Genomic DNA, 27,407 nt, shown 5'->3' on the forward strand with positions numbered 1-27,407 from the left:
GGGCAGATATATAGACATAAAGACTCATAAACAGAAGTTAGGATGACAACAGCCTGATTCAGACAGGACGATACCAAGCTGGATAGGCAGAGAAGGGAGGGAGGGAGGGAGGGAGGGAGGGAGGGAGGGAGGGAGGGAGGAAGGAAGGAAGAAAGGAAGGAAGGAAGGAAGGAAGGAAGGAAGGAAGGAAGGAAGGAAGGAAGGAAGGAAGGAAGGAAGGAAGGAGAAGGAAGGAAGAAAGGCAGATTTCCCGCGGTTACAACTTACTGCCCATAGTGGTAAAGACTCCCAGAAGGAAATCAGCAATCTGGATCTGGTCCGGGCTGCCCTGGAGAAGTCGCAGACCGTCGAGAAACATTCGAGCAGCTTCGTAAGGCTGAAGCAACCTCAGCAAGGAGTAACCAGCCCGGTAGTATCCCTGGGACAGAAGAAAAGCAAACCCATAACTCACCCATCCCTCTAACCAGCTGCTAAAAGGAAAGGCAAGATTGATGACATGGGGAAATGAGCTGGGGAGGTTTCACTTCTGTGTCAACACAGATTTCTAACAAGCACTGGCTACAGGATTTCCACGTTACGTTCCGTGCCACAGTTTTCCCGTCATTTTTTAACTGCCAAGAAAACAATCATTTCCAAATGCATGACTTCTACTGCATCTAACATAGGACAGAGCGAAGGAAGCGGGCCCGCTTCCAAGTACATGTGTGGCTTAGTTATTCACGCAACAAATCACAGCCCTGGCAAGAAGAGAATGAAAAAAAATCCTCCGACGACAGTGTTCCAGAAAAGAATGAGATTGTCATGTAAACACAGAACTCGTTCCCTGCTCCTTTCAATCAAAGTCAACACGACTTCCACGGGTACGCAGCTGGAAAAAAAGTTGTCAGGACAAGCGCTGAGGTATATCGAGCTCCACGTTATAGGCATTGTGTACCGGGGGCAAAAATTTTTTATTTCTGTGGAGAGGAAAATTACAATGATTGTTGGAGGAAAATGGCGGACTCTTGCCTATATAAAATGGTGTGCCTTGAGTAGGAACAAAATGGCAGTGCCTTCCCCCTCTTTGATTCTCTAAAGGAACCCACACCAGGATCCATCACGACAACATTCTAAGATAATGAAAGGTGTCCACCAACTGGGTTCACACAAAAAGCAGGCACTTAAAAATTCCACTCAACACCAGGGGCGCCTGGGTGGCGCAGTCGGTTGAGCGTCCGACTTCAGCCGGGTCACGATCTCGCGGTCCGTGAGTTCGAGCCCCGCGTCGGGCTCTGGGCTGATGGCGCGGAGCCTGGAGCCTGCTTCCGATTCTGTGTCTCCCTCTCTCTCTGCCCCTCGCCCGTTCATGCTCTGTCTCTCTCTGTCCCAAAAATAAATTAAAAAAAAAAAAACGTTGAAAAAAAAAAATTAAGGGGCGCCTGGGTGGCGCAGTCGGTTAAGCGTCCGACTTCAGCCAGGTCACGATCTCGCGGTCCGTGAGTTCGAGCCCCGCGTCGGGCTCTGGGCTGATGGCTCAGAGCCTGGAGCCTGCTTCCGATTCTGTGTCTCCCTCTCTCTCTGACCCTCCCCCGTTCATGCTCTGTCTCTCTCTGTCCCAAAAATAAATAAAAAACGTTGAGAAAAAAAAATTTTTAAAAAAAATAAAATTAAAAAAAAATTCCACTGAACACCAAATCTCTGACTATCGATTTGTTTTCACCTTCATTTGAAACGTCATTAGATGGCAACGAGAAAAAAAAGGGTTGGGAGAATGTCTGGGTTTTTTTTTCGCCCAACCCAGTAAGCTGGATACAGAATTCCCCGCTTCCTTCCCTTCCTCAGATTTTAGTTTCTCTCATCTTTTATTTTGGTGGGGAGAGGAAGGGGGTTCAGAATATGCCACCCCAAAATATGGCACTTGGGCCTAAGGATTATCTTGAGCCCAAGGCATTTGAGATTCGAAAGACGTGGAAGGAAACCTTCCTGGAGCTCCCCTGATCCGAGTAAAAGCAGAAAGCCTAAGAAATGAGGACTGCCATAAATTTTCTCTCCCAGGGAATTTTTATGGCCATGAACAAGACGGACATTGGCAGTGAGCCGGCCCAGCGCTGCTAAACATTACTAAGATCGCCCTTATCGCCCCTCTCATGAGTTTCCCCCACGTGTGTGCATGTGCGTTCCCACAGTCTGCAGCCCCCGAAGTCTAAACCCCTCTCCTTTGTCTGTCCCGCCTCCACGCTTTACCGCTCTGTTAAAAATGTATAGGGGCGCCTGGGTGGCTCAGTCGGTTAAGCATCCGATTTCAGCTCAGGTCATAATCTGGCGCTTCATGAGTTCGAGCCCCGCATCGGGCCCTGCTGACAGCTCAGAGCCTGGAGCCTGCTTCGGATTCTGTGTCTGCCTCTCTCTGCCCCTCCCCCGCTCCCACTCCGTCTCTCTCAGTCTCAAAAATGAACAGATGTTTAAAAAAAATTTTTTTTAAGGAAAGGCTGAAGGTAAAATAGGCAAATCCCTCCCTCGAGGATGGAGAACATGCAGGTCCAAACCCCTCGCCCCTTCCCACTGTTCCGTACACAAAATGCAGATCACTGAGAAGACGATACAAACTCCTACGTCCTGAGTGCCAACGACTCGAACCAAGGTCTCCTTAATCCTTGAAGCGACTCTGAGACCTAAGCAGCCACTCCCCCTACACAGTCGGGGAAAGGAAGGCTTAAGGAAGGAAGTGCATTTCCTCCCATGCTGAAACCAGTCTGCCCCCCAGCAGAGCAGCGGGGAGAAAGGCCCGTGCGGTTCTGACCTTGGAGCCTCGCCGTAAATGGTCCGTATCACTCACGTGACACTTAATTGTCTGTGCCTCAGATGGCTCCAGAATGGCAACTCCTTTATGGTCTCCGCCTTTGCTTTTTGTCCTCTCCCTAACTTGACCGAGAGTTACTCAACAGCTGGGCTGGGGTCTCCCTGGCCTTTTGTTCACCCTGAGGCAGGAAGAACTCTGACAGCATTTTAGCTGCGGAAAACAATCAAATACTCATTTAAATACTCATTTACCGATCTTTGTTAGCCCCTGGTGGGGGGGTGGGGGTGGGGGTGGATTGCTGGCCATTCGAACCTCCCCCGACCCCCATCCCTCCAAGGGAGCTGATTTCGAAGTAAGAAGTGCTTCGGAAGAAGTAATCGGTGCCACGTGGGTGCACCCAGCTTGCACCTGCAACACAGCTTAGCTCAAATGAGACTCGGAAACATCAAAGTACTCTTCAGACTACGAGTAGTGGTGAAACTACATCAGAACACAACGAGCTCCACCTGCAAGGGCATTGCCACACCTGGCCCTCAGTGTTCCCAGTCTTCTCCAGACAGGCTCACACGCCCTACGGGCACCTGTGTAAAGTGCAAAGGATTGAATGAGATGCACTCCTCGCATTTCCGTTTTAAAAAGAAGGGAGGAAGGAGGCAGGGCCCCCCAGCTGTCCCCGTACCTTCACGTAGGTTGGATCCCACTGGAGACATTCCTTGGCCGCCACAAAGGCCTCATTCCATTTCCCGAGGCTGTAAAATGCACTGGATTTGTTGCACAGCAGGACGGCCAGCTCCCTGGGGGGAACCCTGTCAGAAAGAACCAACCGGTGGTCAGGAGAGCCCGAGACATCTTTCTGCAAATGCAGAAAACCACCTTTGAGGTCACAATTCTGGGGCTGACTGCCACCATCACCAGCTAAGGTCCCAATTACACCGATCACATCTGACCCTCCAGCCCCCAGAAATCCCGGGGCACTGGCACAGTGCAACCACTCCCAAATCCTCTGCTCCTTTTCATGACAGACATTCTCAACACCTTGGTTCTACCTCTGACTGATCTCCACGGATCTTTTCATTTTTTAGAGACCGTTGGTGAAGCTTCTGTGAAAATGGTGACTGGTCCTGGAGCGCTGGGGTGGCTCAGTCAAGTGTCCGACTTCAGCTCAGGTTATACTCTCACAAGTCATGGGTTTGAGCCCCACATCAGGCGCTGTGCCGACAGCTCGGAGCCTGCTTTGGATTCTGTGTCTCCCTCTCTCTCTGCCCCTCCCCTGATCATACTCTGTCTCTCTCTCTCTGTCTCTCAAAAATAAGTAAGCGTTAAAAAAAATTTTTTTTTAAAGTTAGGTGATGCAGATAAGCACAAATAAAAAGCAAAGCGAACATCACCTCTACAACTGCCCCATCGTCAGTGCTTTGTTTCCGGCTTCTGTCCCCCTAGGTTGAAGGGATGAAGCCCCAGAGGTGCACAGAAGAGGCAGTGGGGCGGTCAGTGGGTGATCGATCAGCAGGGGCTGACTGCAGGTGTCCCGCCCACATAACCTGGGCCGAGCAGCCATCCACAGCTGCAGTGAGCACTGGCTGCCACTAGGGGCTCCCATGGCCCTGTTCTCCAGATTCGCCCTCGACCTAACGGGAGCTGCCCTCTCCCCGGGAAGTTGTGCCCCTGCTGCGGACTAAATTGTGCCTCTCCGTCCATATGTCGAAGCCCTGGCCCGCCGTGTGATGCTATTTGGGGAAGAGGGCTTTCACCGGGAACTGAGTTGGCCAGCACCTTGATCTCAGACTTACCAGCCTCAGAACCGTGAGGAGTAAGTTCCTGTTGTTGACTCCGCCCGGTCAATGGCATGTTGTTTTGGCAGCCCAAGCCCCACTGCTGAGGACAACTCCCCGGGGCCAGACAGCCTACAACCGAGGGTTGGCTGGCATGGGAACCAGAAGTTCAGCTCCCTGGCCCCAAAGTGGGACGGGCTCTGCAGTCCAGCTCATGCGCCAGAGCTCCCCAGGGGATCAGGCTGAAGCTGCCTCCAGAGGCCGCACCATCCCTGCTCGGAGCCCCTGCCCCTGCCCCATCCTCCTTCCCTCAGTCCCCTTCTCCTGAGAGCACTTGCTCAGCAAACCAAACGCACCTAAATCCCTATGTCAGCCGGCAGCGGCAGGGGGGAACAGTGGCAGGAAGGTTATGAGAGATGATAGGGGAGGGTCCGGGCAGGGGTCCCGTTAGCGGCCCCACGGTGCGGGGTCAGTCTACAGCCATAACCGCTACACCCGACTACGTGTTTAAGAAAGTCAAATGCGGGGCGCCTGGGTGGCTCAGTCGGTTAAGCGTCCGACTTCGGCTCAGGTCACGATCTCGCGGTCCGTGGGTTCGAGCCCCGCGTCAGGCTCTGGGCTGATGGCTCAGAGCCTGGAGCCTGCTTCCGATTCTGTGTCTCCCTCTCTCTCTCTGCCCCTCCCCCGTTCATGCTCTGTCTCTCTCTGTCCCAAAAATAAGTAAACACTAAAAAAATAAAAAATAAAAAAAATAAAAAAAAAAAGAAAGTCAAATGCTTTGTGCTCGAGGCCCAGCTCTGACACCGTTCTGATCTGAGCCGGGAGGGGCGGAATTACAGGCCCAAATCAATGACACTCAACCCACATCCAGCTACTGGGGAGACACCAAGGTGACAGAAGGCAGGAGGTGGGAGCCGGGATTCAGTAATTTCACCCCGGGGCATTTCCCAGTACACATTTAGGCCGCAGGCACCCCACAAATGCCAATTTCGGCCTCCTCTACTGCAGCGGTCCCCCAAGTATGGTCTGGGAGTGTCTGGTGTGCCCCAAGACCATCTCAGGTGGCCCACAAGGTCAAAATATTTTCCCAACGATAGCAGGCTGAATAATACTCCCCCAATAATGGTACCACTTGTTGGCCAAAGAAACTTTGCAGATGGGATTAACTTACAGATCTTGGGGGGAGATTGTCCTGGATCAGGATACAACCACAAGAGTCCTTATGGGAGAGGGACAGAGGGAGACGTGGCTGTAGCAGAGGAGAGAGTGACACGACATGGCAGCACACTGGGAAGAGATGCTTTGAGGATGAAGGAAGGGACCACAAGCCAAGCCGTGCAGGCAGCCACCCAGAGCCAAAAGAGACAAGAAATGGGTTCTCCTCTGCAAAAGACCAGCCCCACCAGCACCCCGATTTTAGCTTCGGGAGACTCATCTCAGCTTCTGACCGCCAGAACTATAGGATAATAAACGGTGTTTTCAGCCGCTAAATTGTGGTCATTAGTCACAGCGGTAACAGGGGACCACGCATGTGTCTTTTTCACACATTCTCTCCCATGTGTGCGGGGAATCTTCTAGAGGCTCCACGACGCGTGGCATCACAGTGGAATGAACGCAGAAGCAGATACGAGAAGTCGGATGCCTTCGGTGGGGACGGACATTAAAGAGGTCTGCAAAAATGAAAACTGGGCCAGCCACCCTTCTCACTAAATTTTCAGCTTTGGAAAACATACTTACTTTGCATTATAATGTGTTACTTACGTTAACATATAATGGGCTTATTACTGATCTTTTCAATAGATGCTTAAAAACGTATTTTAAGCTTATCTCCGTTTTAAATCCAAATACAGGCTCTACTGAAAGCTACACCCTACACAGACAACAGCTCTTAGCTGTTAAGCGTGCTGCGATAATAAAAATGTCTGGGAACAGGTCTCCTGAAAGCCGAGGGGGCAGAGGAAGGGGTGGACCTGAGTCCCCCTGGGGTACACACTGTAGCCTGGGGGTAAACATCACAGATGATCAAGAAAGTGAGAGAGATGGCCATTGAGAGAGGCTGGGGGCTGGGATCGTCCCAGGAACTCAGACTCCCATAACCAGACAGAAGGGGAAATTGTGCAATGCTTACCAACAGCGTCCTATGTTTCACTTTCTATTTCTCCAGTACTTGGTATTCTCTGTGCGGTTTCTGAGCTCACAGCACAGAGGGGATAAATAGGAAGTAGGCGAGAAAGAAAACAGAAACTAGGCGGCGTGATAAGAAATGAAAACAAGCGGCAGAGTGAGTTTCCTTCCATTTGCTACAAAAAAAAAAAAAACCCACAAACAAACAAGCAAACGAAAGGTGAGGAGTAAATCCCAGCACTTACCCCCACGGATATAACTGCAGGAGAATCTGGATGGCCTCATCATACTTTCTGATGGCCAGAGAGAAGTTCCCGTTCTTAAGAACCTGGTTGCCAGACTCTTTCAACAGCTCAGCGTAAGCCGTGGGGTCCATCCTGCGAGCAGAGAGACGGGGTGGGGGGAAAGGCTGGCGGCCCGGCCGCTCTCCCTTCACGTCTGCATTGCTGACTGTGTGGAGAGGCACTCGGTTCATTCTGGCCCCACCCACCTGCCAGCACATCCTGACAACACCCCTCACCACCAGGGGACCACACGGGGCTCCTGAGGAGAGCGTTTCTTCCCCAGTTCTTTTCTGACCTCAGTGGCAGCAGCCGGGGGGGATTCCATTTATTCTGTGCTAATGGCCGGCCGGGCACTGAGTGGTGAGGCTGCTTCTGCCCGCAAGACGACTGACGCCTGGCAGGTCGTGTGTGCCCGAGAAGCAGCGGCTGTTCCCGAAACTGGCACTGTTGTTACCTTCTTGTTTACCCACCCACCACGGCCCCGTAAGGAGGCGGCGTCCCCGCTGTGCAGAGGCGGAAACTGAGGCTCCTGGAGGTTCAAGTCACCTGCCCCCGGTTCCGACCTGATGGCCAAGTTTCTGCTCCTGACCACTGCACCGCATCGACTATTGGCAGCAGCGAAACTCAGTGGATAGCCCTCCCATCCTCTTGGAAGGGGGGGAAAGGTCTAGAGGCCTCCATATACGAGGGGTTAGGACACAGGGCCACAGCCACTGCCTCTTCCGCCCTCTCCCCTTTCTCAAACACTCTAATATAATCCCCAGAGTATCTGTCCCCGAGATTACTTCTTCCAAGTCATACCTTCTGTCTTACTCGTCTTTGTAGCCCTACAGACTAGCATATGAGGGCCATTTAAATACTCATGGTGTAACAGATTGGAATGCCAAGCCCAGAAGGAATGCCAAACCCAGGCAACCCAGAAGGTTGCCTGTTACTGATTCTCTCTGATGTGTAGTCGGAGACAAGCGTCCAGAGCCTCACCTGCCCGTGGACCCCAGGAGTGTTTGCTGAGCAAAGGTAGTAGAGAGCAGCTTGAACCCATAACCCCAAGATCAAGAGTTGCATGTTCTACTGACTAAGCCAGCCAGGTGTCCCAATATGCCTCTTTTTTTTTTTTTAATTTTTTTTTTTAACGTTTATTTATTTTTGAGACAGAGAGAGACAGAGCATGAACAGGGGAGGAGCAGAGAGAGAGGGAGACACAGAATCTGAAACAGGCTCCAAGCTCTGAGCGCTCAGCACAGAGCCCGACGCGGGGCTCGAACTCACGGACCATGAGATCATGACCTGAGCCGAAGTCGAATGCCTAACCGACCGAGCCACCCAGGCGCCCCCCAATATGCCTCTTTTAGAAATAACTCCCCGGGGCACCCGAGTACCTCAGTCAGTTAAGCGTCCAACTCCCGATTTCGGCTCAGGTCATGAGCTCACAGTTGTGAGATCGAGCCCCACGTCATGCTCCGACCTGAGCACAGAGCCAGCTGGGCATTCTCTCTCTCTGCCCCTCCACTGCTAGCTCTTTCTCTCTCTGTCTCTCTCGAAATAAATAACAACTTTAAAAAATACTTCTCCACTGCAAGAAAAGGCCACAAATTTGTCCAAAATGTGTAAGGCTGTAAGCCCATGATTCACAGAGGAATACAAGTAATTTCTAAATATATGGAGAGTGAATAAAAAAGATCACTCTCACTAGAGAGCAAAGAAATGAAGAATTACAGCAACAAGGTATCATGGGGAAATACTTAAAGAATTAAAAGAATGACCCCAAATGTCGGGGGCTGTCATATACTGCTTAGAGGGGAAATGTACTACATCACGGACAGATTCAGTCTTACAGATGTTTGCCACAGTGAAATGTGGAAATAACCCTGAATGTCCTATGACTCGTAATGGATTTGAATCGGTTATAGAATACCCATATTGGGGGGGGGGGGGCACCTGGGTGGCTCAGTTGGTTGAGCTTCTGACTTCCGCTCAGGTCACGATCTCACAGTTTGTGAGTTTGGGCCCCGCGTCAGGCTCTGTGCTGACAGCTCGGAGCCTGGAGCCTGCTTCAGATTCTGTGTCTCCCTCTCTCTCTGCCCCTAACCCACTTGCATTCTGTCTCTGTCTCTCTCAAAAATAAATAAACATTAAAAAAATTTAAAAAAATATATCCATATGGGAGAATGCCACACGATTAATTAAAAAATCATGTTGTAAAAGAACATTTAATGATTGGCTATGTTAGTAAATGAAAAGTAGAGTCTACATAAATAGGTGTATAATCCCAAATTGAATTTTTAACACATATAATATATTGAAAATATGCCAAAATGAAACACCATTGAGATTAGGCAGGGTTTTAATTTTCCTTCTTGTACTTTTCTGAATTCCCAGCTGCTCTACAATGTACATTAATAATCAGAATATAAATATTATTAAAATGAGACTCTTTAAGGGCTTAATTGAAGAATTCAAACACAAAACATTTCCACTTTATTTACAAATGCAATAAAAACAATTCATGTCAGAATGTTCGGGTTGCTTCCACCAACAGTGAGCTTTTAATGTTAGGTGAGCAAATGTCAAATGTATTCCTTCTCTTGTTTCTGCTTTTTCTCGGTAAAATGACGTCACAGGAAATAGGGGGATTGCCAGCCACACAGAAGGCTTTTTGCCTCTTTTTTTTTTTTAAATTTTTATTTATTTATTTTGAGACAGAGACAGCGTGAGTGGGGGAGGGGCAGAGAGAGCAGAAGAGAGAGACAGAATCCCAAGCAGGCTCCGCACGGTCAGCACAGAGCCCAAGGCAGGGCTCGAACTCAGGAAAGAGCGAGATCATGACCTGAGCTGAAACTGAGAGTCAGATGCTTGACCGGCAGAGCCACCCAGGCTCCCTGCCCCAGCTTTTGGCTTCTTATTAGGATTTGTTAGCAGCCACGGTCTCATGATAGGGAAGAATGCTTTATATCTCTTCCTTAGAACACAGAGGGCTTGGTGGTTGAGTCTGAGCAACCGGGCAGTCTGTTTATAGAATAAATTGTTAAGTACAAATGGTAATGACATATAGTTGATGGCTAATACGTACCAAGTGCCTACTATGTGCCTGACATCAATCACGCCATTTCATTCTTACAAGAAAACCCACGAGAGAGTCATGACTCCATCCCCATTTGACACACAGGGACACTGCAGCAGAGAGAAGTTAAGCTACTTGCCACAGTGACACAGAAAGTCGTGGCACTACAGTGCACACCTAGGTGATGTGACCTTGAACTACAGTCTGAAAGGCCAGGACAGGGGCTCAAAGGTCAGCACCCAGTCAATCCCCAAGGCATGTGATGATTTGGCTGGCACCGAGCCCTCACTTCCAGGGTTTTTTTTTTGGTGTGATGAAAGCCCAAAGTAGATAGTCTCACAGCTGTGGTGCAGGCTGGCAGTCATTTTCACTGTGTCCCCATCAGGATTCAAGGTCCAGTTGTGGGGAGGTGTCATGAGCTGCCTGGCTACACCCTAGGAAGTAGAAATAAGAAAAATACAAGTGCCCTCGGCAGATTTTTTTAAACCAGCAAGTCTGAAACAAAGCAGATCCAGGTTGTTGTAGCTTTTATTACTTGTTGTCTATATACACATGAAACCCTGTAACTGACTTATAGGAATAGAGCAAAAACTTCAGACAGGGTTGGGCGTGGGGCCACTAAAATGGGCACAGGGAGGCTTTACCTTCATACGTCATCTGAGCACTAGAAATCTTGATAGCAAATTCACTTTTCTTGTTCTTGGGTTTTTTTTTTTTTTTCTTTTTTACGAAAATCCTTTCAAAAAACCCTGCAAAGACAGTCAATGATTTAAGACGAACCCTGGAATGCTGGGGATAGACAGTTCTGAACCAAGGCCAGGGGGAACAGTTCTTAAAACTGACTCCTTCCTACTCCCCACAGGAGAGAAGGTGGCCACAGACAGTCTGGGATAGAAATCCAAAGTCAGAACTCATTCTGGAGATTCCAATTTGTTTTCTTTGCCCTTCTTTCTTTTTTCTTTTCTTCTCTTTTCTTTTCTTTCCCCCCTCCTCCCCCTGGGGGAAGGCTTGTAAATGCTGATGGGGAAGAGTAGAGGTTTTCTGGAGAAACTCACCCAAATTTTTTTCAAAAGGCCTGTGGAAAAGTATGAGGTGCTGGACCCAAGCTTTTCCTACCTGGGTGTTTAATTAGAACAAGAAAGACCAGATCACCGTGTCCACCCCGCAGACGTCTCACCAGCCTGCACCAACCCACCAAAGCCCAGCTCAGTGGCCTGCCATAAACCCCAGGGCTGTCCTAATCCAGCCAATCCCCTTTATCCAACAACTTTAAATGACTTCCACGTTAATTTATAGCCTCAATTACCCCCAACTACGTGTTCACCAAAGTCAGGATGGTGATTCGAAAACCAATGGACTAGTTCAGCTCCAAACCACCCTTGTGAAATTTACATCCTAAACATAAATAAATAACAATCTCCCTAATATGTGGGGTCTCTTGACTGCTTTTAAAGCTATGCCTCTTTTAATGAAATTTTCACTTACTCACCCAACATATTCGTGCCTCTCAAGAGGATCTAGAACTTTAGATTAATCCAATGTTAATATTTACATGGAATTAACCTGGGGGAGGCACTGTCCTGGGCATCGGGGGTTTCGTGGTGAAAGGGCAACCACTATTTCACCTGCAAGAAGTTTATTGTCTGTTAGAGAGATGGACATAAAATAAATAACCACACAAATATTATAGCTAACGGATTGTTCTTCTGAAGCAGAAAAGTAGAGGGTAAAAGAAAGCTTATAAAATGAGAATATAACTTTAGAATGGGGAGGGCAAGTGACATGTAAGCCAAGCCCCAAAAGTGAGTAGTTGGCCCAGTGAAGAATAGCGCCAGGGGAACAGTATATGCAAAGGCCCTGAGCTTCATCGTTCAAGAACTGCCAGGGGGTGGGGACAGAAGTGAGGCTGGGAAGTAATTGGTAATTGCTGTAAGAGATAAATAATCTGGGATCATGAAGGCCGACCGAGGATACCAGAATTCATCTTTAATACGATTGAGAAAGCAGCCCTGTCCACTCCAACTTTCTATGATGATGGGAATGTTCTGTTTTGTACTAAGACAGTGGCCACCAGCCACATGTGGCTATTACGCATTTGAAATATGGCTGGTACAGAAGAACTGAATTTTTTGTTTCAGCTTCACTAACCTTAATTTACACTGCCACCTGTGACCCATGGCTACCACACTGGACAGTACAGCACCAGAGGCTTTTGAGCTGGGGATTAACAAAAACTAACTCCATCATGCTGGCTGCAGGCAAGATGGAGAGAAATGAACCAGTGTAAGGCCCATTCAGGAGGCCGACACTCTCCATGGAACTAAAGGGCAGGAAGAGTCAACTCCAAAGCTTTGAGTCAAAATTAACCTTGCGTTACAGAAATAGGAGATCTAGGGGTCCCTGGATGGCTCAGTCGGTTATGCGTCCGACTTCAGCTTAGGTCATGAGCTCACGGTCTGTGGGTTCAGGCCCCGCGTCAGGCTCTGTGCTGAATGCTCAGAGCCTAGAGCCTGCTTCAGATTCTGTGTCTCCCTCTCTCTCTACCCCTCCCCCACTTGCGCTCTGTCTCTCTCAAAAATAAACATTAAAAAAAAATTTTAAAGGAATATAGAAAGCTCTGGTTTCAAACACAAATGGATATAATGTTGAATTATCTTCCACACACACACACACACACACACACACACACACACACACACACACACAGTCTCGCCCCTGAGGATCCATTCTGATGGCACTGAATCGAACGGTATAAAGTACCCAATTTGGGGAAACACACAGAAGCCTGACAATGGATCACGTGTGACCGTCAGGGATGTGCCAAGTAGAAATATATTCTACAGGAAAAAGAGAAAAAAGGATCAAGAGAAAATCTCTAACATTTTAAAATATATTTACAAAACTTATCTGATTTTTAAAGGATGATGCTAACATGGGAGTAGGCAGATGGGTGGGACAAAATAGAAAATCCAGAAACAAATATATACTACTATCAAAGAACTCCATGTGTGATAGGGACGCATTTTTAATAGATAGGAAAAGAATGAATCACTTTGGTACAACTGGCTGACCATCTGGAAAAGAAGTTAAATTTCTAACTCATAGCGTGTGCTAGGCTAAACAATGGACACACACACCCCCGTCAAATCTGCCCGCGCCCCGATCCCCAGAACCCGTGAATGCAAAAGGGACTTTGTATATGTAGTTAAGATTATAGGCCTTTAGACAAGGATATCATCCTGGATGATCTGGGTGAGTCCAGCCTAATCACTGGACCCTTACAAGCAGAAAACCTCTCTGGAGTCAGGAAGATGCCAGGGAAGAAGGCGGGAGAGATGTGGCACGTGACGTGCAACTAGGGAAAGCCCGGCCCCATCACTGACTGCCTTGCTGGTGGAGAGAAGGCAACGTCAAGGGGAAGGTAGGTGGCCCTGGAACCTGACAGAGGCCCCTGGGTGACAGTCAGTGAGGACACAGGGCCCTCAACACTACAGCTGCAAGAACTGATCCTGCCTGCAGCGTGAATGAGCCTAGAAGGCGCTTCTCTGCAGACCTTCCTGTAAGAGCCCAGCCAGCCAACACCCTGACCTCAGCCAAGCTGACCCAGACTTCGGACCCATAGACTGTGACACAACTCACTTATGTGGCCACTAAGTCTGTGGCATTTGATACAGGGGCAATAGAAAACCAATACAAATCATATGATAAAATGCACAGCAACACAAAGAACCTCAAAAATATGATGAACAAAAGAAGCCAGACTCAAAAGAGGATACACTGTGTGATCCCATGTGGATGACGTTCTGGAACCGGCAAATCTCAGAAATCAGAACAGTGGTTGCCTAAGGAGGGAGGGGCACTTTTGCGGGGAATGGAAATGTTCTAGATTTCGATGGACTGGTGGCCACACAGGTATATATACTTGCGAAAGCTCATTGAATAGTGCACTCAAAATCTGTGCCTTTTATTACATGCAAATAGCTCATTTAAGGAATTGAGGAAAAGAAACCATAAAAGCAGTAAGAGAAAATGTAGGGACACATTCTAGATCATCTTCAGCTGCTCTAGGAGGAAATTTGGGAATACTGAACCAAGTGACACATCCATACGGCCTTTGAGCTGGCGATTCCACTTCCGGAAATCAATCTTACAGACTGATTGCACACACTGGAAATGGAACATGTACAAGATTATTCACTTGTCAAACTGTTTGTAATTAGAAAAGACTGGGACCAGCATTAATGCCCATTGACAGGAGACTGGTTTAATAAATCACAGTGCAGCTCCCCACCACAAAGTCTTACAAAAGTGTTTAAAAAGAAAGAATGAGGGGCGTCTGGGTGGCTCAGTCGGTTGAGCATCTGACTTCGGCTCAGGTCATGATCTCACGGTCTGTGAGTTCGAGCCCCATGTCGCGCTCTGTGCTGACGGCTCAGAGCCTGGAACCTGCTTTGGATTCTGTGTCTCCCTCTCTGTCTGCCCCTCCTCTCCTGCTCATGCTCTGTCTCTCTGTGTCTCTGTCTCTCTCTTAAAAAAAAATTTTTTAGGGGCGCCTGGGTGGCTCAGTCGGTTAAGCGTCCGACTTCAGCTCAGGTCACGATCTCGCAGTCCGTGAGTTCGAGCCCCGCGTCAGGCTCTGGGCTGACGGCTCAGAGCCTGGAGCCTGCTTCCGATTCTGTGTCTCCCTCTCTCTCTGCCCCGCCCCCGTTCATGCTCTGTCTCTCTCTGTCTCAAAAATAAATAAACGTTACAAAAAAATTTTTTTTTAATTTAAAAAAATTTTTTTTAAACTATGAGGCTGATCTAAGTAAGAGGAAGCCATGTCAAGATGCGCGATGACGTGAATAAAGCAAACTGGAGAACAATTTGTAGAGCAACTTGGAAAGCTTAGGGCCATGTTTGTGTATGTGTGTACACTCGATCTACTGGGAGAAGTTCTGGAAGGCCTTAAGAAGCGAACAAGAGTGGCTATCTTTGGGGAGTAGGTCTGGGAATGGGAAGAACATTCCCAAACTATGATAGAATAAACTTCTGTTGACTTCAGTCACCCACTTTGTGGTAATTTGTTATCACAGCCCTAGCAAACGAGTATGACACCCTCACTGAATATGCTCACAGAATCATATAAATAAAAAGGACTTAATAAAGTGACACTATTAGGCTAGTTTCCAGAGCAAGGAAACCAAGGCTCAAAGATTTGGGGGCCTGACCACAGTCACAATGTAGTGAGCACCAGAGTTCCAACCTGGGCTTCTCTCCTGGACCCCGGCACCCCGGTCCACACCACCTGTTGCGGGGGCGAAAGAGCCAGGGCCAGAACCCGGGTCTTGCCCCTGGTCTGTGAAGGTTTCGGTTAACGGTACCGGCCATGACAACCTCCATAGGTTATTTGAGTGTAATCCCTGCAACATTTACAGAACCTTTGCTTTGTTTACCCAGCAAAGAGAAAATATTTGGTAGAAAACACAGCCCTAGTATTTGCCTGCTTCCACAGGGGATCCCGGAAATTACCAGTCAGTTAAATAGCTATAGCTGAGAAAATCGGAGATTTGAGGCCTTGGATGAGGGAAGAGAGGGGGTCAGCACTGCAACATCTGAAAATGGCCCCCAATTTTCTCCTTCTCTGCTGTGATTGTTCCTTTGAAAAGAAGGGTCCACACTTGCTTACAGGCCTTAATAAATCCTTGTCTAACGTGAAGCTGTAAAGAGGCACGAAATGGGCAAGCTGCTCTCGGCCAATGAACCGACGTGAACGCACTCTGGGATGGCTGCTTGGCTCACCACAGAGGCCTTCTGACAGGAGGTGTGAGGTGCACAGAGGCAAACCCCAGCCCTCACCCCTGTTCTATGTGCCAGACCTGCAGGCCAGCGTTCCCCGACAGAACCTTTCCCTGGGACTTTGAACCTGAACTTTGGGAAGAGCTCCTCTGGTAGTGGCAGCTGAGGTAGGAGGCTCCAAAGGGGTACAGCCTTACCCCCACCCCGAGAAGAAGCCACTCTGGACTGAGAGTGGACAGAGAGTGGAAGAGGCAGAAAGAGGGGCTCCCTCCACATTCCCCTGCCTCTTCCCTAGTTACTGAAGTCATGGGCCACCTTCTAGAACTTTCCTTCTTTTACCTAAGCAATTTGAATCGTCGTTATTTTCGTTTGCTAGAAAGGGGCAAAGGACAGCAGCATGCCCATTTCATGCCTCTTTACAGCTTCACGTTAGACAAGGGTCTAAATCAGGGGTGTCCTGCCTCCACCCCACTCCAGACATCTCTAGTCACAGTATCCCTCCCTGCAGGGCTCGACGAGGCCTCAGAATCTTTCCCTCCACCCTGCCCCAGACGAATACTATGTGCCATTCCCAGTTGCACACCAAAGATCTGGGCCAAAAATCAACTTGGGCATCTAAGCATGAACACACACAGTGCCGTGACTAGGAAACAACAGGCCGAAGACAAGTCAGCTGTTCCCCACCTCGGCATACAGCTTCCAGAAGAGCTGTCCCCAAGTCTGGCTCACACACACCTTCCAGAGAATTCTTCCTCGTCGGCCTGGGTTACTACAGTATCCGCCTTGTCACCCTCCCCTTACCCCAGCCTCACCCAACTCCAGCTTGGCCTCCTCACCGCCACCAGGGAGATGGTCCCCAAATCCATCACATCGCCTTCTGTGTGGGGTTAAAAAGCCTCCAGGATCGGGGCACCAGGGTGACTCAGTTGGTTAAGTGTCCGACTTCGGCTCAGGTCATGATCTTGCAGCTCGTGGGTTCGAGCCCCGTGTCGGGCTCTGTGCTGACAGCTCAGAGCCTGGAGCCTGCTTTGGATTCTGTCTCTCTCTCTGCCCCTCTCCTGCTCCCGCTCTGTCTCTCTCAAAAATAAATAAACATTTAAAAATTAAGTAAATAAACATTAAAAGGAATTTTTAAGTGTACCATCATATATGAAAATAAATTCAAAATGAATGAAAGACCTAAATATGAGACAGGAAACCATCAAAATCCTGGAGGAGAAAACAGGCAACAACCTCTTTGACCTCATCCATAGCAACTACTAGATAGGTCTCTGGAGGCAAGGGAACCAAAAGCAGAAATGAGCTCTTGGGACCTCATCGACCTAAAAAGCTTCTGCACAGCAAAGGAGACAATCAACAAAACTAAAAGGCAACCTACAGAATGGGAGAAGATATTTGCAAACGACATATTGGATACAATCTTGTACACATGCAAAGGACATATTGGATACAATTATTGGATACAATCTTGTAAAGATGCAAAATCTATAAAGAACTTTTCAAACTCAACACCCAAAACATAAATAGTCCAGTTCAAAAATGGGCAGAAGACATGAATAAATATTTTTCCAAAGAAGACATACAGATGATTAACAGACACATTAAAAAGATGCTCAACATCACTCATCATCAGGGAAATAGAAATCAAAACTATAATGAGATATCACCTCACACCCGCCAGAATGACTAAAATTAACAACACAGGAAACAACTGATGCTGGGGAAAATGCAGAGAAAGGGGAACCCTCTTACACTGTTGACAGGAATGAATGCAAGCTGGTGCAGCCATTCTAGAAAACGGTATGGAGGCTCCTCGAAAAGTTAAAAATAGAACCACCCTATAATCCAGCAACTGCACTACCACTTACCCAAAAGATACAAAAATGCTGATTCAAAGGGTTACATACACCCTGCTGTTTATAGCAGCATTGTTGACAATAGCCAAACTATGGAAAGAGCCCAAATGTCCATCAACTGGTGCATGGATAAAGAAGATGTGATCGTGGTAATTGGGGCGCCAGGGTGGCTCAGTCATTTAAGCATTCGACTCTTGGTTTTGGCTCAGGTCATGATTTCATGGTTCATGGATTCGAGCCCCACCTGGGGCTCCATGCCAACGATGAAGAGCCTGCTTGGGATTCACTCTCTCTCCCTCCCTCTCTCTGCCCCTCCCGCCTCTTCTTCTCAAAATAAATAAATAAACTTAAAAAGAAAAAGAAGACGTGATAATACATATACAACGGAATATTACTCAGCCATAAAAAAGGATGAAGTCTTGCCACTTGCAAAGATGGGGATGGAACTAGAGTGCATTACGCGAAGCGAGGTAAGTCAGTCCGGGAAAGACAAATATCATACGATTTCGCTCATATGTGGAATGTAAGAAACAAAACCAATGAACACGGTGGGGGGGGGGGGGGGGTGAGAGAAAGGCAAACCATAAAACAGACTCTTAACTATAGAAAACAAACTGAGGGTTGCTGAAGGAGAGATGGGTGGGGGGATGGGCTAAATGGGGGATGGGCATTAAGGAGGGCACTTGTTGGCATGAGCACTAAATGTGGCAGGTAAGTGATAAATCATTACATTCTACACCTGAAACTAATGTTACACTGCATGTTAACTAACTGGAATTTAAATAAAAACTTGAAAAAGGAAAAAGAAAAAAGGATACCACGGAGCCAAGGGTATCTGGGTGGCTCAGTCAGTAGGAGCATGTGACTCTTTGATCTCTGGGTCATGAGTTTGAACCCCACATGGGGCACAAAGTTGACTTAAAATTTTTTTAATTAAAAAAAAATGTTGGGGCGCCTGGGTGGCTCAGTCGGTTGAGTGTCCGACTTCAGCTCAGGTCACGATCTCGCAGCTCTTGAGTTCGAGCCCCGCGTCAGGCTCTGTGCCGACAGCTCGGAGCCTGGAGCCGGCTTCGGACTCTGTGTCTCCTCCTCTCTCTCTGCCCCTCCCCCACTCACATTCTGTCTCTGTCTCTCTCAAAAATAAATAAACATTAAAAAAAATTTTTTTAATGTCTACGTGTACCCTCCACCGTCCCATAATTTCACAAAATAAGGAACATTTTAACTCCAAAAAAAAAAAAAAAAAGAAGGAAGAATGTAAACTCAGACTAAAGAATGCCGTTCTTGAAAAAGGATGGGCCAAGGTCTTTGCATCGTAGGCTTCGATAGTGTGCAGATGGTGTGAGCTTTGAGAGACAGACATTCCAAATTCCCAAAACCACACCAGGTCTCTGAAAGCGACTCAAGAGATATCGCTACATGCAAAGGTGGCTCAGTCGCAACTCCTACTTCTGAACTGGAGTCCCGGACTCTCGACGTCCCTCCCACTCAGGGGCTAGCGGTGGGCACGGTCTCTCCTCAGTGTGTGCACAGATCGGCACCCTTCCATTTTGGTGTTTGAATGAGAGCAGCCTGAGGTAACAGCAGCTAAAATTTATTGAGCACTTGCTACATGCCGGGCCCCGTGCTGAGACCTTCTCCGGCATTTTCTCACGGAACATCCCTAACGGTGCTAGTGAAGGAGGTGTAAGTATTATCCTGGTTGTACACATCACGAAACATTTTTGATCAAGGTGAAGGGATTTCTCCAAGCAAGGTACAAACCCAAGTGTGCTACCAAAAATCTGTGTCCACAGCTCCTTGGGGAGATGGATGTAGGAAGGGTGAGGGTGACCGGGGAAAACATAAAGGACGGCCTTCAAAATTGAAATCAAATCCAGGAGTGCCTGCCTGGCTCAGTGCCTGGCTCACATGCAACTCCTGATCTCAGAGCTGCGAGCTGGAGCCCCACATTGGGTATAGAGAGTCCTTAAAAATAGGGCACCTGGATGGCTCAGTCGGTTGAGCATCCAACTCTTGATTTCAGCTCAGGTCTCACGGTTCATGGGATCGAGCCCCACATCGGGCTCTGCGCTGACAGCACGGAGCCTGCTTGGGATTCTCTCTCTCTCTCCCTCTCTCTCTCTCTCTGCCCCTCCTCTGCTCATGAGGATGCACTCGCTCGCTCTCTCTCTCAAAATAAATAAGCTTTTAAAAAATAAACTGAATACAATAAACTCTTGAAAGAATGAAATAAAATCCCCGTAAAAGCGAACCCGAAGGAAACTGAAAAGTGAGCACTCCGTACTCTGCTTCAGGACAGATGAGGGAGGTAAGCATCGGCCACCACAGGTTGCTTACAACTCCTGACCTGGCTTCTGTGGATAACTGCCATATTCCCCTCGGGGAGCACCTGCTTGTGAAGTCAGGAGAAAGCGACAAAGCCCTCCTAGGACAGCCCTTGAAAAAAGGTGCTTTCTGATTCAGAGACGACAGCCCTTGAAAAAAGGTGCTTTCTGATTCAGAGAGGGCTCAGTTTGAATACTCACAGCCCAGTCACCTCCTCCCCCAGCTCCACCCCCAAGCCTCTCCACAACCGCAACCGTTCAAATGCTGATTAATGGCCTCCATTGCACCTCCCGTCCTCAAACCACAGCAGTCTGCTTCCCCCTCAATCTGGAAGGCAAGACAAACCCTGCAGAGAGGCTAAAACACCATCTACTGCAGCGTGGGGAGGGGCTGGAGGTGCCCAGGAGCGCCTCATAAACCAGTCTCCCCCAGACAGGGGCCCCTGAAGGAGCACCCCATGAAAGGGAGGTCCCTTAGCAGCACCCGGACGAGCTGAGTTCTAGCTCCCGCTCTAACACCAGCTGACAGATTCCTAAAACACAGGGCCTTGAACTTGGCCTTGAAAAAAGTATGAACTTTGGCCAGGCTGAACAATGTATTCATCCACAACCTCAGCCTTCTTAATAAAACACAGAACCATGGGGGCGCCTGGGTGGCGCAGTCGGTTGAGCGTCCGACTTCAGCCAGGTCACGATCTCGCGGTCCGGAAGTTCGAGCCCCGCGTCAGGCTCTGGGCTGATGGCTCGGAGCCTGGAGCCTGTTTCCGATTCTGTGTCTCCCTCTCTCTCTGCCCCTCCCCCGTTCATGCTCTGTCTCTCTCTGTCCGCAAAATAAATAAAAATGTTGAAAAAAAAAATTAAAAAAAAAAAACACAGAACCATGTACACACGCACACACACACACACACACGCGCGCACACACACGTGCACACACTTTCCATGGCTCTTAAAACCGTTCAGAATAAACTCTCAGGAGCTTAGGTTCGCATTCTCAGCCTCTCACGCACACCACCTTCAACATAGCTTTCCAGCATTCTCCAACACCTCGCCTGCCATGCTGTAGCCACACGACCCCGGATTTTTCTGGCTCCCTCCTTCTCCCATGCCTCTGCAAGGCTGGGGCACGTGTCAGAGGAGAATATGAGGATACGAGTGTGTCCTCCTCATAGGAAAGAAAGGCCCAAAACGTGGGATCAAGTCACACGTTACCTGGTACCACATGAGCCGAGGCCTCAGTTTCCATCCTGGAAAACGGGGACAGCATCACCTCTCTGACGGGACTCCCTGGGTCCTCAGTCAGTCAGCACAAATGGGTTGAATGCCTACTGCGTGCCAGGCACTCTGCTGGATGCCTGGGATATGGGGCTGAGCGTAACCGGCCAAAACACTGCTGCCCAGAAGCTTACGTTCCGCTGCAGGGGCATCTGTAAAATGGTATTGCTCACAATACTTTTGTGAGAATCACATAACGGAATATCTGAAACACACCAAACATAGAGCCAGGCTCCAGGTCAACCGTTGTTACCCTTGCTAGTATTCTCTTGACGGTTAGAGTCTAAGCCCTTTTGTTCAGTATTACTCTTACTAAGAAGCTGCTTCTTTCACTTGGACTGTCCCTCTCTCCCTCCTGGCCCCCCTCAATCTGCCTGCTGGAAGTTCTCTCGTCTGTCTAGGCCTGGTTCAAAAGCGGCCTCCCTTACTTCCTCCTGGGAAGGATTCAGGAGCTGGGAACTGTCTCGGGGCGCTTGTCCACGTCTCCACTGAGGTCTTCTCACGGGTCTGCCCGCCATCAACTTTGTTCTACCAGCACGAGAAGCACCTGTGTCTCAGATGTTTCTATCCTCCATAGGCCAGTGCAGGGCCTCCAGTTATATGAGAAGAACTGACTTGCAAAGAGGTAAGAAGAGGTAAAACCCCGAGGGGAGAAGAAAGGGCTCGTCAGAGAGAAAGTCTAAGGGCCAATCAGGACCCTTAGACCCTGGCCAACAAGTTTAGACTTGAGTGAGCCCTCAAAGTCACCATATTTTGAGCCTCCAGGGAGAGGGGACCCCAATGGGCTGAGGGATGAGCTGGCCCAAAGGTGACCAAAGGAGAGCACCCTGGAGATCAGAGGTGGCTATGACTCAAGGCCGTGACCCGAGTACTCTGGTCACAGGGAATCAAATTGCCCGGTATGGCACTGTAATTCTCCATATTTTCTGCATTGTCGGGCAGTGGCATGGTTTCCCCCCAGATAGCATCAGCGTTTTCCAGGCTTCGCACTCGTGTTCCCTTTCCCAGCGCTGCCCCACGGATCGGAGGACCCAGCGCTTAAAAAAATTCTCAGTCTACGTGTGGTTGGAACTTCAAACACAGAGCCAAATTCGCACCTGTCCCGGCTCTAACAGACACACAGGGAGTGAGTCCCACCAGCTAGCCAGGCCCACAAGAGCTCGGACAAACATGCCATGGTGAGGGCAGGTGGGCACTGATACTGACCTGACAAAAGATGGAGTCAATTCGGCTAAACTGGTGTCACAGGTAAGGCTCGTTCACCTGTCCAAAAATTCAACAAGAAACAAGGAAACAAGGCAGTGCTCACTCATGAATGTTGAGACCAAGAAAAATGTCTGGTCAGGCAGAACAGACGAGCATTGCTCTTGGTTTGGGTGCTGTGACATTTGCGGGTTCTGACGTGTCTGTTCACCTCGTTCAATACTTTTTGAGTTTCCGCCTGAATGTTCTCCCCACCACTGCCACCGTCCCCACCATCAGTCTCTGCCGCAACCTGAAGTGTCATCTCTGCTGAGGAGACTGTCCATTTCCCCCAAATTCCTCTTCCTTGTAAAGATTTCTTCCACCAAGGATTTGTTGGCCTTGAAAACTTCAGGCTGCACTCCAAGGAAACTTGTTACAAAAGCCATGAGCCATACTCCTGAGACCAATATTGCACTGTATGCTAATTAAAATGTGAATTAGGGGCGCCTGGGTGGCGCAGTCGGTTAAGCGTCCGACTTCAACCAGGTCACGATCTCGCGGTCCGTGAGTTCGAGCCCCGCGTCGGGCTCTGGGCTGATGGCTCAGAGCCTGGAGCCTGTTTCCGATTCTGTGTCTCCCTCTCTCTCTGCCCCTCCCCCGTTCATGCTCTGTCTCTCTCTGTCCCAAAAATAAATAAACGTTGAAAAAAAAAATTTAAAAAAAAATAAATAAATAAAATGTGAATTAAAAAAATTTGAAAATAAATCAAATAAATTAAGAAGTAAAAGAAAATTTAAAACTTAGAAAGCCATGAGCCCACCGTCAGTTGTGTCACTGACTGGAAAACCAGAGGCAAGCCAGTGACTTATGGGCTCGACTTCCCAAGGTGGGGAAAGGTAACAGAGAGCTTGTTCCTCAAGGTCAAATGAAACAATGCCACGCTCTTGACAATGGCCGGAGGCCCAGGCCCCAACCTCCATGTCAGTTCTTGAAAACATCCACAGAATCACTTTACCTTGCTCAAACTCGGGACCTAGGGGCTCCACTTTGGCTACTAAAAGATTCTGCAGAACTATACAATCTCTCTTATATCTGGGATCTTTAAAAAAAAAAATGTTCAGAGATACAGAGAACAGATTGGTGGTTGCCAGAGGTGGAGAAGGAGGATGGGAGAAATGGGTGAAAGGGGTAGAAATTTATTAAATAGAAAATTAAAAAGGGGCGCCTGGGTGGCTCAGTCGGTTAAGCATCTGGCTTCGGCTCAGGTCATGAGCTCCAAGTTCGTGGGTTCGAGCCCCGCATCGGGCTCTGTGCTGACAGCTCAGAGCCTGGAACCTGCTTTGGATTCTGTGTCTCCCTCTGTCTCTGCCCGTCCCCTGCTCATGTTCTGTCTCTCTCTCTCTCTCTCTCTCTCAAAAAATAAAAAAAATTTAAAGATTTTAAAAAAGGAAAATTAAAAAGAAAACATAACTGATTTAACTTTGCATCTCTCACTCTGGAGAAAAGATTTTCATTTATTTTTGTTTTCCATCATTCAATTCACTCTGAATGTAACACCCATATGCACAGAATGCTGTTACCCGTTCTATGAATAGAAAAGGATTCAAAGATATCTAAGACACAGCCTCCACCTTCAACACAATTTCAAATCTCAATTGATAATTAATGAGGTTGTATGGTTGGCATATGACAAATCCCAAAAATAAATAAATAAATAAATAAATAAATAAATAAATAAATAAATAAATAAGCTAGCCCTTAAAATAGTGACCAGGATATGGTAGATGTTCACCAAATGTTTTGAGTAAATAGTAAATGCATAAAGGCTTTAAGAGGAAAGATGGGGTCACACTTTAAGTGAATCTAAAGTAAAAAAAATAATAATAATAAACTAAAATAAATTCAGCAGCTATGGACTCCAAAACCAGGCCAGGGTCAGGGAGAAGGGCAGTGATCTTGAGAGATGGGAAACAAATGAGGGAGAACCTTACAGTTGTCACAATTTATTGCCAGAAAGCATTTCCTGAGTCTAGCAAATGCAGGGGACACCCAAGTAAAAAGAAGAAGAAGAAAAGGAAAAAAAAAGAATCTTCATCCCAAGAAGCAAAGATAAAACGGTAAGACAGTATATGCCTGCATTTGGTAGGGACCCAGGAAACAAATAATCAGCAAAGAGGAGTTTGAGAAGTCCACAAGGGCAAAGTCTCTATTCGGTCCTTGAGAGTCAAGGGCAAAGTCTCTATTCGGTCCTTGAGAGTCAAGGGCAAAGTCTCTATTCGGTCCTTGAGAGCCATGGGCTGAGAAATCAAGACAGTGGGTGTTCAATCCCAGGGCTACCCTTCATTAGTTGTAATGACTAACAGGTGATGGGCCTCAGTCTTTCCATCTATACATTGTTCATGGCCCTGCCCCTAACACTGCAGCTGTGGAATTCTGGGCAGAGATGTTAAGGATCCTCTTTTGAATTTATGTATCCAGAATTTGAGGCAGCTTTGCAGCACCCTCCTTCTTTGTTCCTTGACCACCCCAAAAAAGGCCTAACGCCAAGGAGACGTTACGCCCCTATCTCTCCAAAACTTAACCAAGGCTCCACTGGCCTCCATGGCAGGTGGCGAGCTCCTTGTGGACACACAGAACCAGAGTAACTGGAAGCATCCCTTGGTCTGCCTTTGTAGATGCTACTGATGGGAACCACACAGCCATGTCCTGTGGTACTCTCAGGACCCAGGTATGAATTTCCTTACTCCGGTCTGAACTTCAGCCTCCTTCATGTCTCCTACACCAACTCCTCCCTCCCAAAGTTGGTTTCTCCGCGAAATGCTGATGTTCTCCTCAGCCCTAAAGAGAGCCTGCAGTTGCCCCCTAAAACTGGTTAGTCGATCACAAAATCAAGTTCACGGATTATGACTAGCGTGTTTAAACAACAGAAAATAGAACAAAATAGAAAATATCATTGTGCCCCACCCTGTAGAAAGAATAATATACTGTAAAGTCCTTGTTGCAATTTTATACTTGTATATATGGGGGCAGGGGTGGGTCTGGACTGTGGATCTGGTTTTTAAAAAAGATGGGGAGAGTCGCCTGGGTGGCTCAGTCCTTTAGGCTTCTGACTTCCGCTCAGGTCATGATCTCTGGGTTTGTGGGTTCCAGACCAAGGAGGGGCTCTGTGCTGACAGCTCAGTCTGGAGCCTGCTTCGGATTCTGTGTCTCCTTCTCTCTCTGCCCCTCCCCTATTCACAATCTCTCTCTCTCTCTCTCTCTCACACACACACACACACACACACACACACACACACACACACACATTAAAAAATAAAATAAAGAAATTTTAAACACGGGGAAACCCACATCCTGAGGCAGTGGGATCCTACTCCAGGGGGTGAATGCCACACATACGTCTCCTGCCTCCACGCCCTGCAGAGGATACAGGAGCCAGCAAAGGTTACTTAGAACTCAGTCACCCAGCCTGCAATTCTACAAAACAGACTAGACTGGAAAACAGTTGAAACAAACTTCTGACTCTCCTACTACGATAGCCCTTTCACTGAGACACAAAACAGGATACTCCACAAAGGACCAAGTCATCCGGGTAAAAGCTTTGCCTCAAAAAGGCTCCTGGCACCCGGGAGGCTCAACCCCGGGGAGCGGAGGAGAGCCTGGGCGTTGGGAACGCAAGGCCCTTTGCTCCCCGCTCGTTCTTCCTGCTAAGGATCCACCGACAGAAATCGGACCGAAAGCAGCTGGGCTGGGGGCTAGAGACCTCAGAGCACCCCCCCCCCCTTTTCAAAAATTTCCCCCTTTATTTTCCAAATTGCACACCTCCCTAGAGATCGTCCCGGGGAAGCACGAAGGCTCTCGGGCTCCCGCAAACGCCTCCGGCCGGGCGAGGAGCCGGCCCGCGCGGCGCACCCAAGGGAGGCGCTATTCCAGCCGCGCCGCGGGGCTCCGAGGGGGCGCGCGGCGCGGGGGGCGGAGAGCGCCTCCCGGCCTCCGGGCTGGGAACCCACGCCTGCCAACGCTCGCCAGCGGAACCCCCCGCTTCTCGGCCGCGGGGCCCTGCTGCTACCCCCAACCCAGGCGCGTTTAGCCGAGGATGGAGGACCGGACGGCCCCTTGCGGGCCAGCCCGGCTCCCGACCGGGCGGGCTGGAGACGAGGCCTCCCGGGGCAGAAATCGCGAGCCTCCTCCCGCCGGGGGGGGGGGGGGGGGGGGAGGCGGCCAGCGCCGTCCAAGTTCCCGTAAATCCCGCCCCACGTCCGGACCTGCCAGCCCCGACTGCGTGCCCCGGGGGCGCGTCCGCCGGTCCGCGCCGAGCCACCGGCCAGCGGCCCCGGGGTCCCCCCGCGGGAGGTGGGAGGTGGGCCCGGGAGCCGCAGCTTCGGCGCCCGGGTGGGAACGGGGCAGGCCGCGCGCCGCCGCGGTCCCGTCGCCGCGCGAGCCCTCGCCCCCCACCCCACCCCCGGGGCCGGAGCCGCCCCCGCTTGCGCGCCCCCCGCGCGACAGGCCCGGGTCGCCTTCCCCCCGCCCCACGACCGCGCGGGGGTCGCCAGCCCCAGCGCGCCGCCGCTTCCCGCCGGGCAGAGGCGCTGGGCCCGCAAGGCCAGAAGCGTTCCCCGCGTTTCCCGCGCCGCTACGCACCTAGCTGCCCGCGGGTCCCACATGGCCGGGGCCGCCGCCGCCGCCGCCTGGGGGGCTGCTTCCCGGGGGGGGGGGGGGGAAGGGAGGCAGGGCGCGGCGCCGAAGCCCGAGAACCGCGGCCCCGGGCGCGGGCGGCGGGAGCGGCGGCCGCGCGGGGGCCCCTGCCGGCGGCGGCACGGCTCCCGGGCCGCGCGGAGGGGGCGGGGGCGCGGGGACCCCGGCGTCCGGGCTGTGTGCAGCCGCAGACCTATTCCAAGTTTCCACGTAGTTGCGAGAGCCCGAGGACTGTCACGTGCATGTCGCCGCTGGGTGGGAGGGCGTGTTTGTCACC

General features: G+C 49.6%; 1 protein-coding gene and 1 long non-coding RNA gene across 6 annotated transcripts in view; one reads left to right on the forward strand and one right to left on the reverse strand.

Annotated features, from left to right (window-relative positions):
• The window catches only part of TRANK1 (tetratricopeptide repeat and ankyrin repeat containing 1), a 101,568-nt gene extending 74,433 nt beyond the window's left edge, over window positions 1–27,135 (reverse strand). For 2 of the 5 annotated variants that reach the window (XM_086720391.1, XM_086720387.1), the window contains exons 1-3: window positions 6,921–7,879; window positions 3,459–3,585; window positions 268–418 (exon numbers count right to left, since the gene is read on the reverse strand). In XM_086720391.1, the coding sequence (XP_086576517.1) occupies window positions 268–418; window positions 3,459–3,585; window positions 6,921–7,177 (535 nt within the window). In that variant the 5' untranslated portion in view covers window positions 7,178–7,879. Of the gene's footprint in view, window positions 1–267; window positions 419–3,458; window positions 3,586–6,920; window positions 7,880–10,664; window positions 11,137–11,509; window positions 14,507–27,076 lie in introns of those variants that run through there. The other 3 variants (XM_086720390.1, XM_086720389.1, XM_086720388.1) reach the window with 3 other exon arrangements.
• LOC147577053 (uncharacterized) lies at window positions 7,242–8,509 on the forward strand. The gene is made up of 2 exons (XR_015255933.1): window positions 7,242–8,049; window positions 8,287–8,509. It is a non-coding gene; the product is annotated as an uncharacterized LOC147577053 (long non-coding RNA).
• Window positions 27,136–27,407: the final 272 nt, after the last annotated feature.

This window comes from Puma concolor, chromosome C2 (genome assembly GCF_028749965.1).
Source record: "Puma concolor isolate L17-30 chromosome C2, mPumCon1.1.hap2, whole genome shotgun sequence".
Classification (NCBI taxonomy): domain Eukaryota; kingdom Metazoa; phylum Chordata; class Mammalia; order Carnivora; family Felidae; genus Puma; species Puma concolor.